Source organism: Eleutherodactylus coqui, chromosome 12, assembly GCF_035609145.1.
Source record: "Eleutherodactylus coqui strain aEleCoq1 chromosome 12, aEleCoq1.hap1, whole genome shotgun sequence".
NCBI classification, from domain to species: Eukaryota; Metazoa; Chordata; class Amphibia; order Anura; family Eleutherodactylidae; genus Eleutherodactylus; species Eleutherodactylus coqui.
This window is the reverse complement of record NC_089848.1, coordinates 104425888-104438542: the sequence shown is the minus strand read 5'-3', so window position 1 is coordinate 104438542 and position 12655 is coordinate 104425888. Positions and strand designations below refer to the sequence as shown.

General features: G+C 44.7%; 1 protein-coding gene across 2 annotated transcripts in view; it reads right to left on the bottom strand.

Moving 5' to 3' along the window:
• WDR37 (WD repeat domain 37) overlaps positions 1-12655 on the bottom strand; it is a 142545-nt gene that overhangs the window by 41669 nt on the left and 88221 nt on the right. For both annotated transcript variants that reach the window (XM_066585147.1, XM_066585146.1), the window contains one exon: positions 2530-2665. In XM_066585147.1, the coding sequence (XP_066441244.1) occupies positions 2530-2665 (136 nt within the window). The remainder of the gene's footprint in view (positions 1-2529; positions 2666-12655) is intronic.

Here is a 12655-nt window from a genome sequence, read left to right as displayed (position 1 = left end):
CGCTCCGAGCAGGGCCAAATGGTCTCAACACTCAGCTGAGCGCTACTGCCCTTTTATTTAGCGATCGGCGAGAGTCTCATCACGCGAACTCCCACCACATCGGACAGATCAATAACCCCTTGACATAACGCGGTTGCTGTCTTTAACAGCTGATACCCGCCTGCAACAGCCACGATCAAAGCATGCACCGATCATGGCTGTCAACCCTTTAAATGCCCCAATTGGTCCCCTGCAAGGACACTGGTTGTCAAGGCAAGCCAGTGCGTTTTAAAGGTCCCCAGGGCTGCCGTGTATGTCTGTCAGAATTCCAGCAGAACTATCATATACTGCAATACTGAAGTACTGCAGTATATGCCATAAGCAATCAAACAATTGTAAGTTCAAGTCTCCTATTAGGACTAAGGAAAAAAATAAATAGAGGTAAAATAAGGCCTCCCTCACAGAGGCTTTTGCAGCAATAGCAGCGTTTTTCAACACTGCGTTTACTGCGATTTCAGCAGCGGTGGCATGCGTTATGCCCGCATTTTGGCTGCGTTTTCAGTACAGCTGATAACACAACCAAGGAAGCTGGAAACCAAAAATCAAATACTCACCAATTAGGCTCGTCCGCCATCCCTGCAGGCTTCCAGGCACCTGTTGCTAGTAACAGGGTTTCAAGACCACACCTCCAGCAAGAGATTGTTCTGATTGGCTGAGCTGCCAATCAGAGCAATCTCATTGAATGTCTGCGATTTGTGCATCTAGTGCTGGCTGTGATTGGCACTGGATTAGCCAATCAGAGAAAGCTCCTGCTGGAGGCAAGGTCTTCAAAGCGCGTCACTAGCAAAAGATCCTCTGACAAGTGCCCGGAGCTCCAGAGAGCAGCGCCAGGAACCTGAAGGCGACAGCTAGGGGAGTATAACTTTTTTTTTGTAGTGCAGCTAGCGCTGCGTTGAGCGCTGCCCAAAAAGCGGCACCAAGTTGTGCCGTGTTTTCAGCAGCGCTGCGCATTTATTTTAATGGGTCACGCAGGTCTGAAAACGGCCAAAGATAGGACATGCATCGCTGTATAAGCGCAGCACTGAAGACGCAGCATTTTGACGCTTGTGTGAACAACCCCATTGAAATGAATGGGAGCCTTGAATAGCGTTTAGTGTAGCGCTGAAAAAACAGCGCTAAACGCTGTAAAAAACCGTCTGTGTGCGGGAGGCCTAAAAGTGATAAAAGTTCTCTTATTATTGGGGGGAAAAAAATAAACAAAAAAGTAATAAAAAATAATTCTGTGTCACCATCTTCTAACCACCACAACTTTAGCTTTCCGTCGCTGGAGCTGTGTGAGGGTCTTTTGATTTTGCAGGCTCATGTGTGCTTTATCTTGGTATTTCTATTCGGAGTACATCCGACTCTTTGATCCCTTTTTATTACATTTTTTTGTAGATGCACAGCAAAAAATACAACTAAATAAATTTGGTACCGTCATATTCGCAGTGACCTAGAGCGCAAAGCTATGCAGTTTTTGCCGCAGTGTATATGGATTAAAAATGTCCCCCAAAGATGGCTAAATTGCAGTTTTTCCCATTTCACTACACTTACAAATGGTTTCAAATTTTTTCAGTATATTATGTGGCACATTAAAGGGGTTGTCCCGCGCCGAAACGGGTTTCTTTTTTTTCAACAGCCCCCCCGTTCGGCGCGAGACAACCCCGATGCAGGGGTTAAAAATAAAAACCGCACAGCGCTTACCTGAATCCCCGCACTCCGGTGACTTCTTACTTACCGGTTGAAGATGGCCGCCGGGATCTTCTCCCCCGGTGGACCGCAGCTCTTCTGTGCGGTCCATTGCCGATTCCAGCCTCCTGATTGGCTGGAATCGGCACGTGACGGGGCGGAGCTACACGGAGCCGCTCTCTGGCACGAGCGGCCCCATTGAGAAAAGAAGAAGACCGGACTGCGCAAGTGCGTCTAATCTGGAGATTAGACGCTGAAAATTAGACGGCACCATGGAAACGAGGACGCTAGCAACGGAGCAGGTAAGTGAATAACTTCTGTATGGCTCATAATTAATGCACAATGTACATTACAAAGTGCATTAATATGGCCATACAGAAGTGTATACCCCCACTTGCTTTCGCTGAACAACCCCTTTAAATAGGACCATTGAAAAATACAACTCGCCCCGCATAACCCAGCCCTCAGACAGCAACGGCAATGGGAAAAGAAAAAAAATATATATGATTTTTTTTTTTTTTTTTAAATGGGGATGAAAAAAAAACCAAAAACATCAAAAGAAAAATAAAGGCCAAGTCTTTAATTGGTTAAGCTATGCTTTATAAAAACAAAAAACACATAAGATAAAAGAACCTCAAAGGTATTGAAGAGAAATTAGGAGAAAGATCTACCCAATAAAGGGATTATACAGCCTTGGAAAAACATGTCTGCTTTCTTGCGACGAGTACACCTCACCTGTCCGTGGACTGTGTGCTCAGCCCTACAGACACAACCTGCGGACAGGTGAGCCCTGCAGCTCTAAGCCTGTACAAGACAGATTACCTGCAGATGCCGTCCCTAGAACGACCGGCTGCGTCCGTGTAACACTGACATCCCACAGACCGTCTCTGTGGCCCACATACTCCTTCACCAACTGGCAGATCGCACGGGAGGTTGTGGTCTTGAAGCTGGAGACGATCTAAAAACAAATGACAATGGACAATTATGTTCCCCAATCAGCGAGAAGAAGAACTGCAGCAACGCTGGAGAGCAATCTACTAGTCAGTGACCACAAGCCATTGGGAGAATCCACAGTCAGCGTTATAGGTAACCCGGTGTGTCAGTGTAATAGTTGCTCCGTTTCTGTGCATGCGGGGTATGAGCGGACAGCGGTAACCATGTATTTCTGAAGGTCTGCTCATACTCAGCTTAGTTCTATTTTAGTGTTTTTGTCTCATTCGCTCCAGTTTATTTTAAAAAGGAAAAAAAACGTATCTAGAATGGCCGCAGCCTTACAGGGTGGCCACAGAAAATTAGCCCGGCACCACACGCTTATGAAAGCCGTCTAAAAGAAAGTCTGTTTTTATTGCCTATAGCAACCAATCACAGCGCAGCTTTCATTTTACCTTAGCAGTATAAGTCATTAACCCCTTGAGTGGCAGGTTTCCTACCACCCTGTCGTGCCCACCAGGGCAGGTTTTTTAAAATGGTCTAATCATTGAATTTCAACTAGTTTTGCAGTTGCGTCTCAAGAGCCATAACTTTTTCATTTTTCCATTGACATGGCCATGTGAGGGCTTGTTTTTTGCGGGACAAGTTGTGATTTTTTAAACAGGGGGGAGGAAAAAAAGAAATGGGGAAAAAAGAAAAAAGGGGCCATGTCATTAAGGGGTTAAATAATGTATTAACTTCCTTCTCTGGGTCATTACGACGCACATGGATACCACGTGTGATTGTATTTTTGATTTTTTACAAAGTAAAGGGAGACAAGTGTTTTTTTAATTTTTTTAATAATTTTTTTACTTTTTTTTTTTTTAATTTTTTTAAAATTTTTTATTTTTTTTTGTCCCTTTAGGGGACTTCCACAGGGACCCATCAGCACCCCTGATCACATTCCAGGGGTCCGATGGTGACAGCCCTTTACATGCTGCAGTGACAGCCCTTTACATGCTGCAGTCACATAGACTGCAGCATGTAAAGGGTTAACACAGCAGAGATCGGAGGTTTTCTCTGATCTCTGCTGTAAGAGCTAGTACCTAGCTGTCCTCTGTGGCAGGGAGAGCTGGTTGTTAGCTGTCAGAGACCATCGGCTTGCTTCTGACAAGCCGATGGTCTCTATGGCAACCTGTAAACAAAGCAGGACATTGCCGACATGTCGGCAATATCTTCTGCTGGTTTTTCAAAGCCCTTGCTTTGTTCTCTGTGGGACTGTGCAGGCAGAGCACACTGTCACAGCTTGTGGCATTGTGCTCTGCAGCTCCCATAGTGATACATAGCCCGGAAATCTTCCGGGCTATGTTGCTATGAGCAGTGGAGCTCGTCACGGAACTTTTCCGGGCGTGCCACTCAAGGGGTTAAAGCTACGCTGCGATTGGTTGCTATGGGCAGCAAAAACAGATTTCCTTTTAGATGGCCTCCATAAGCGGGTGGTATTAACCCCTTCAGTGGCAGGTTTATTATTACCATGTCAGAGCAGCAAGCCCGGAGATGTTCCTGGGGTAATTCAAAATGGCAAACATGTACAGTGGCACAATAACTGTGTGTCCTGGCCATCATTTCAGCACTAGAGCTGTCCACGGAAATCTTCCGGGGTTTAACTACATGGTCAGTGCAGCAAGCCCTGGAGATTTTCCGGGCGAGCCACTAAGGGTGTTGCCTGCTTTTACAGTTTTTATTGTTTAAATATACGTGTATTTAAAATTCCGCTCCCATCCATTTCTTATACCAGCGCAGCGTCTCCTATCCACATTGTAGTATGGTATAATCCATGGACAAGACTGCCCATAGTAATCAGAAACTCTTACTACTGCCCATAGTAAAAGTTAGATATCTGATCTAACAGGGAATAGTAGATTACGGATCAGCAAAACTCCCACGGTATCACTACCTGCAGAGCCGTCCTGTCTGAAGAAGGAGCTCTTTCTTATATTTCTTCTCTTGTTATTTTATCACATGTCCCATTGTGTAATTTCTTCTTTAATTCTTGGATAACCCCTTTAAAATGTAACACTCAAAAAAAAAAAAACGGAAACACTGGGAGACATTCTGAAAAGCTTAGAGCAGTTTTTGAAAAAGGAAATGTAACAAGTTTTGCAAAAGGCTTTCATGCGCTAAAATTTTGCAACTTTTCGTCCTCCACGACACTTTCACATAAAGAGGGGCACGGCTCATCAGGAGGCGTGTGGTCACTCCAGACAGGACACATTTATGTAGAATTTAGGCCAGAAACTAGCATAAATTATACCAGGAATGTACGGCAGATGGGGTCTGTGAAGGTGGACGGAGGAGCTGCGATCCGCTTAATAATGCCCCTCCTACAAGTTTTATGCACATCGAGTGCCCGTAGAAATACTATTAACCCCTTGATCACACAGGATATTTACGTTCTATGTGTTCGGGGGTTTGTATGCAGAGGAATCGGAAGCTGTTCCATCTAATACGGGGGCCAGCTAATTTTCACAGCGGACACCCGTTGGCAACAGCCGCGATCAGCGCTCATGCTGACCCCGACTGTTAAACCAGTAAAGGCTGTCGGTTTTGTGGGGTCCTGAACGCGCTACGGCGATGGATAAATAAAAGTTCTGATTTTTTGTAAGTGGGTAGGAAAAACCTAACGTGAAAATGAAATTTTTTAAAAAGAGCCGTGTCCTAAAGGGGTTAAGGCCAGTCTTGATAAAATGTGCCCCACTGTGCCTATTGGAAGACTTCTATCTGTGGTGTTCTCGGAGCCGTACGCTGCCCCCTAGGCCCCCACATAATAGCAGTATTTTCTGGGGTGTTCCCTTAAGCTCTGTATAATATTCTTGCAGGGACAATGCTTAGATCATTCTCTAATCAAGTCTGTGCGACGATCTGAATGTCACAGTACATATATTTCCATACTGACAGATTCACCGATGTCCCAGTTCTTGATTTTCTAGTTTCTGTGATGTTGAGTGAAGAAAAAAAAAGGCTTGAAGTTGCATTCCCCATACATTACCATACATTACACACTCCTCTTACAGCTTCCACTGCATTCATTTACAGGTGTTATATAAAGAGTTCCAAGGTTGTTTCGAAACTTTTTCAATTCTCTTTGAACCGGAGTGAAAAAACACCTATTTAGAGGGAACCCTTCAGTTTCAGAACAGAATTTTGCCCTGGGACTGGAGGGAGCAGCTGTACTCCCTGCTCTCCTGTGGTCTTCTGTGCTGATGCCCATCCGATAAGCCAATCTCAGGTCCAGTTTTCAGCTTTTCCCAGATTGACGATGCAATCTTCAGACTACATAATCCCCACAGTGCTCTGGTAGATTTAGACTACCAATGCACTGTGCATGCCCTCTGATTGGCCATTGCTGCTCACATGATTAGTGCTGGCCAATCACTGAGTGCATTAGGCAGATAGAGAACTGCATTAGCCATTTTCGTCGGCTAAAAGCAGGATCCCGAAGTGATGGATTGGAGGACCATTGTTACAGTAGAACAGCGGCAGGTAATGTCTGTTCCAGTTAAAGGGCTCATTCACATCCCCCTTGAGAACTTTTGTTGTACTACTGCGTTATAGGAGCAGAACCACAGAAATAACAGTCGTGTGAGATCCAGCATATGCCAGACACCAACGGCACCCAACAGAGCCCATTGGCTATGATGGAGGTCTATCAGGTTTCTATTATGATTAGCATTGAGAGATTATTGAAATATTCGAGTCGGGATTACCTGAGTGATTTTCAAAAAATTATCGTGAATCAGAAGAGCCGATTTTGACTCCCATTGAAAACAATGGGAGTCAAAATCTGCAACAATGAATCGACTTCTGGGGACGGAGAGGGAGGAAGTGCATTCTCTTCTATGACTGTGGCTCAGTTGTTAGCACTGTTACCTTTCAGTGCTGGGGTACTAGGTTCACATCCCATCAAGGAGAATATCTGCATGGACTTTGAAAAACTCCATTCAGATGTAGGTTTTATTCTGACCAAGGGCAATAACTCCAGTACTGCAAAGCAGCAGTGCAAAACAACAGCCACCACAACTTTTGGCTCCTGAAGAGAAGAACAGGAAGAATGAGCATAAAGAGAACATAAAAACAACATCCAGATGTTGTCCCTGGACAGATTTGAACCTAGATCTTAAGCACTGCAAGGCAGCGTTGCTAACAACTGAGCAACCACACTCCTTTCTTTTCCCTTCTCCAGAGGAGGAAAAGACGGAGTAGAACAAGAACAAACACAAAGAAAGCATACAAACTCCATACAGTAGTGGTTGATCGTCAACAGTGAACCTAGAACCTCAGTGCTACAAGGCAACAGTGCTAGCCACTGAGCCACCAAGCTTCTTCCGCTTTTTTCCCCCAACTGCTTCATCTCAGAGGACAAAAAAAGGAAAGAAGATGACGATCATCTTAATCCCCATTCCCCGACAGGAGTTTAACTTTCAAATATGACCAAGGGCAACATCTGGATGGAGGTTTTATGTTCTCTGTTTACAAAGAAGTGTGGTGGCTCAGTTGTTAGCACTGCTGATTTGTAGTCCTGGAGTTGCAGGTTCAATTCTGATCATCTGGATGGAAGTTCATGTAGATGTCATCCTTGATGGGACCCCAGCGCTGAAAGGCAATGGTGCTAACAATTGGGCCACATTCATAGAAGAACAAGACACGTACTTTTCTATGATCCATTTGTAAAACGATTTTTTGGCGATTTTTCCTAAAAAAAATGGGGTCGGGATGATCTGATCCGATTTTGCAAAAATAGGCCAATTTATCTCTGGACATAAGGGGACAGAACGTTCAGCCCCGCATCCTAAAACAGGTATTTATGGGGAGCCAATGCTATAAAATATAATATAACTGGCTGTGGAAGCCTAAGGCCCAATGTGCACAGGCGGATGCGATTTGTGTAAGCCGCGCGTGGCACCCCCAAATCAAGTCACCCATAGGGAAGCATTGGGCGTCCGCACTTCATTTAACACCTGCAGACTTGTTTTAATTTGCGGATGCCACGCACGGAAAATAAAATCACGTGTGGCATCCGCAAATTGCTCCATTTTACTGCGAATCACACACAGATTGTCTCCATTGATCTGTATGGAAGCTTACGATCCGCAGTGCATCCGTGAATACTTTTGCGGATTCACTGTGGATTTGAAGGTTAAAATCAATTAGTGAAGTGGGGAGAAGCCTGGGAGGTGGGGAGAAGCCTGGGAGGTGGGGAGAAGCCTGGGAGGTGGGGAGAAGCCTGGGAGGTGGGGAGAAGCCTGGGAGGTGGGGTCACGGATTTTTTCCTACCCGGATGATCTGCATTGCATACGCATGGGAAACAAATTAAAAAAAACCCGCAATCCACAATCTCCTGCAAGCAATAAAAAATCAATTTAATGATGATGATTCGCAGTGCATCCGCTGCAGAAATCCGCATTTTAAAAAAAGGATAATTAGCATGAGCAGCCAAGAGCACGGACCGCAGATGCTATCATACTATTTACAAGCACAAATCTGCTGCACAAGTTATTGGGAAAACCGCTGAAACCGCTGATTATGCAAAACACCGCTCTATCATCGTCTCTCTATAAATTGACTGGACACTTTATACCAAGCTTGGCCACTACTATACGAACGGAGCTGTCTGCTTCCTGCTGGCCTCAGCTCACAGCCGTTTGGCGGGCTCCTGGGTGTAAGACCCTCGCCAATTTGCTATCAATAACCGGTCTTAAAGATGGGGAAGAAATAGTTTACAACCAGCCAACCCCTTTAAGTAGGAGCCTCACATTTCAAATCCTTATTTCCCCCTTGAGAGGTACCTTCTCCTCTGCTCACTAACAGCCTCTGATAAGAATACAATTTGCTACATAAAATACAGCAAAGCTGAAATATAGACATTGTCTTAGATCTATTTCTCTGCACATTAATAAGTGTTTAATAAAGTGTCAAAACCGAGTTTTTACCATAAAATATGTGGGAAAACTGTAATAAAGTCTGATCGCTCCTATTCACCCATCACATAATCAGGAAGTGCTAAAATAGTCTCACACCAACACAAGTGGTTATAAGTGAAGGTTCACTGAGACGTCTTCACACCTAATGTACCAGAATCGTGTATTTTATACAAGATCTCCACCTACTTGTCCCACAGGATAGAAGATCCCTGCTGTATTGTATTCCAGATGGCATTCAAAATCCTGAATGATTTAAGGGGTGCTCCAATTGTAAACCACGGGCGGCTCATCTATCAGTAGTAGATCAGTGGGGTGTCTGCCGCTTGGGACCCCCTTTGTTGAGATTTTGCGCTTGTGCAACGAGCCGATTTCTGCCATCTCCCTTTCCACTACAGTGGCCAGGCTTGGTATCAAGCAAAGCTCCCATTCAGATGTACGCTTGTAATACCAAGCCTGGCCATTGGAGCAAGAATGGAGCTGTCTGCTTCCTGCAGAAATCAGCTCAGTGCCCCGGCCTGGCAAACAGCTGATCACCGGGAGCCCCGGCTGGTGGACCTTCGTTAGTGTACTATGGTTAACTTATTCTGAAAATAGACCACTTGAAGTTTACAACTCAACAACTCCTTTACATGGCGGTTCTGGAACCTTGATATTGCTGGGCTGCATCTTTGTCATTTGCTAGGTACAGCTCTGGGTACTGCAGCTTACTACAGCTCTGGGTACCGCAGCTTACTACAGCTCTGGGTACTGCAGCTTACTACAGCTCTGGGTACTGCAGCTTACTACAGCTCTGGGTACTGCAGCTTACTACAGCTCTGGGTACTGCAGCTTACTACAGCTCTGGGTACCGCAGCTTACTACAGCTCTGGGTACCGCAGCTTACTACAGCTCTGGGTACTGCAGCTTACTACAGCTTTGTCCCTATTCAAGTGACTAGGACCAAGCTGTAATAGCAGGCACAGTTGTTACGCCCTATTGAGGTGAGCGTATCTGATTTTGGTCCATGAAAAACAGACAGATTTTGATAAGTGTTTGTGTAGCATCCGGTGCGTCGCATGTGTCCATTTGTTGTTCCGTATTTTTGCAAATGGTAAGAAGGAACAATGCCTTTGCAGCGCCACCTAGTAGTAGGCTGCAATCCTGCGAGTCAATATCTGACTTTTTATGAGGCCTTTTAGCAGGGACTGGGAATATAAGGCAAAGCCAGAGTCTTCTACAGAAGGAACGGATAACTATGTGCAAACAGACTGTTTCGGGGAGATTGCCCCTCATCGGTGAGCAATAGGGTGCCGGCTGGGTTACAGGCCTATGATGCGAGTCAGGAGCAGTAAAAGTTTCTCTTTAGGGAGAGCGGCTAATAGGTGTCAAGAGACTTATAAGCCCGTGCATGCTCCTCTGGGAAACGTATACAGGAATGCAGCCTTCCAATAGGTGGCGCTGCAGAGGTATTGTTCCATCCTCTATTTACATATCTCCCAGAGGAGCATGCATGGCCTTATAAGTCTACTCACACCTGCTAGGTGCTCCCCCTAAGGAGCAACATTACCCCTTCTGTCCGTTTTTTTGTTGGATTCAAGAAAAAAAAAAAACAGAATAAGCAGTCAGTTACAAACATACAGATGGGGAAAACACACAAATAATCCCCAGAAAAAGAGGATGCAGCACTTGCTGAAACACATAAGGACATAAGCACCACTATGGATCCCCATAGATCACAGATCGGATAAACCATCTATATCAAAGTCCCAACCCCGCCCACCCAAAAAAAAAACCTTTGAAAGGGAAATTACTGAAAATACGGTACCCCCAAACAGGGGTAGAGAGCGTAAGCTGCGGCTCCATTTAGTGTAGTGGCCAATGCTGGTAATTGCAGGCGCAGTGGTCACTGGCTTTCATGGGAACTGCACCAGCAGTTACCAGCGCCGGCCACTGTACAGCAGTCAGATCTAACTGCTTTCACTCCGAACTGCTGTGTGTTCTGGCACTGACAGCAACCTCATTGGTAATACAGGGATAGGACACCTATTTAGTTGACCTTTTAACCCTTACAAACTGCTTCCGTCTAGAATTCGGTATTGGAATAAGATTCTGTGGGCGGAGCATTGATGTCTGTATATACCAGGTCTACAGCATGACCTTCCATATGACATCAGGAGTCGAGTCTGAAGAACAGGTTGTAGAGGAGATGACATTTGTAGCGGGCAGATGTCTCTCCGGAGGGCATACGTGACCGCACAGCGTCCCTTTAGTACAAATGCTTTAGGTAATGACACTATTTATAGGACTGCGAGGAGACCTCAGGATGTCCTCCAGCCTTACAAGGGTTATTTATTACTAATTGGTTCAATGGCTATATTAAGACCTATAGAATAAAATGACCCCCTTTTCCAAAGCTACAGAAGAGCTTAGGATTCAGTGAGTAGCCAGGGGCAACGTGTAGCCACTTTAACAAAAAAAAGTATATAATGTGCACCTCATCCACTGCTCCCTCCATAACTTTATAGGGCCAGTCATTCACTTTCCAGTCATTGTGCAACTCGCTCCACAGTTAGTATTTCCTTGGTTAGTTACCTCTTTTCATCTGAGACTCCTGGAGTTGTTTTCTTCAGATGGTCACGTTATCCGAATTCAGACTACCTGACATTTACTTGGCTTTATGTATTTTCAAATTAGTCAGTTTCTCAGTCAGCATATCAGTGTGATGGCATTACAAAAACCCAACCATAGAAGATCTTTATAGGGGGGCACAGACACTCCTATCCCAGTTACTGCTGATGATTAAAGGCTCCTGTCATAAGCCCCATTTAGACAACAATCATAGCTCAAAATTAGCTCAAAAGCCATTTTTTGAGCAATAATCGTTGTGCCCATCATGCAGTCTGCGTTAAAGATTCACTCATCATTCATCTTTCAGTCCGCTTAGAATCCATCGTTCGGCCATTTGCTTTTTGTTTGGTCAAAATGACATTCGTTCAGGGATTTTTGGGGAGTTTTCAATGCAAACACTACACAACGATAATACAACGACTGAAAGGCCCGACCGCTACGTCCATTTTCCAACGATTTTCGTTAGGTTAAAAACGTCCGTCTTTAAAAGCAAAACCACTCACTTTTATCGTTAGAACAAATACTGTGCGATAATCTGTGTATCTAAATGGGGCTATACAGTTATAATAGAGGAGATCACATGCGGTCTGCAGCTTATTTGGGTGAATACTGTGTTTATCTTGCAGCAGAGATAGAACGGTATCTAGCTGTTCATGTGATGATGTTCTGATGCATCATAGGATTGATAGCACAGAATAATGAAACTGAAAGCGGGTATCACAGCATCAAGATGGTGCCTGATAAGTATCAGACAGGGAGCAGCACTGCATGGAAGTGAGTGTAATACAAAGACGAGACTTTTGGAGTATGGCAGGCAACCAAGTGAGAGGTGCAGGGATGAAAAAAAACAAAAAAAAACGTTTTAGCTGGAGTCACTCTGTGTCTAAGGCTATAAACACCTTGGGGGAAGCAGGCGGGGGGGGGGGGGTTGTTTTATTCTCAGATGTATGTATTTTGGGTAAAGAATTATTTTTTTTAATAGAATTTCATTTTAATTTTTGCACCGTTTGGCTTTGCAGCTTTTGTGTAGTACTGTATAAAGTAAGCGGCAGAATGCTATTCTGTGCAATTAATCAGTGAGCTGCCTAAATAGCTCAATTTTCAGTCCCTCCCTCTCCTCCTCTGGGTGGGAGAGGTTATGCTACACAGCCTCTAAGAGAGAACATGGGGTGGGAGCCGAACCTATTGTCATTCCTAAGAGACTAGCTGATCAGTGCCAGGAACACCTGAAGTCAGAAACTTGAATGTAGGAGAGCCTGTAAACCAAGTATGAGGCTTTGTAAGTGTATGAGAAGGAAAACTCAATGCAAAAAACAGATAAGGGCACCATTTTTTTCTGCTGGAGCTTAGGGCAGCTTTACACGTGCGTATGCACAATTGAGCGTGACTCAACTCCAATGTATGTATTTACACTATGAATTATGTTTTTTGCGCACGTATCTAAGTTACTT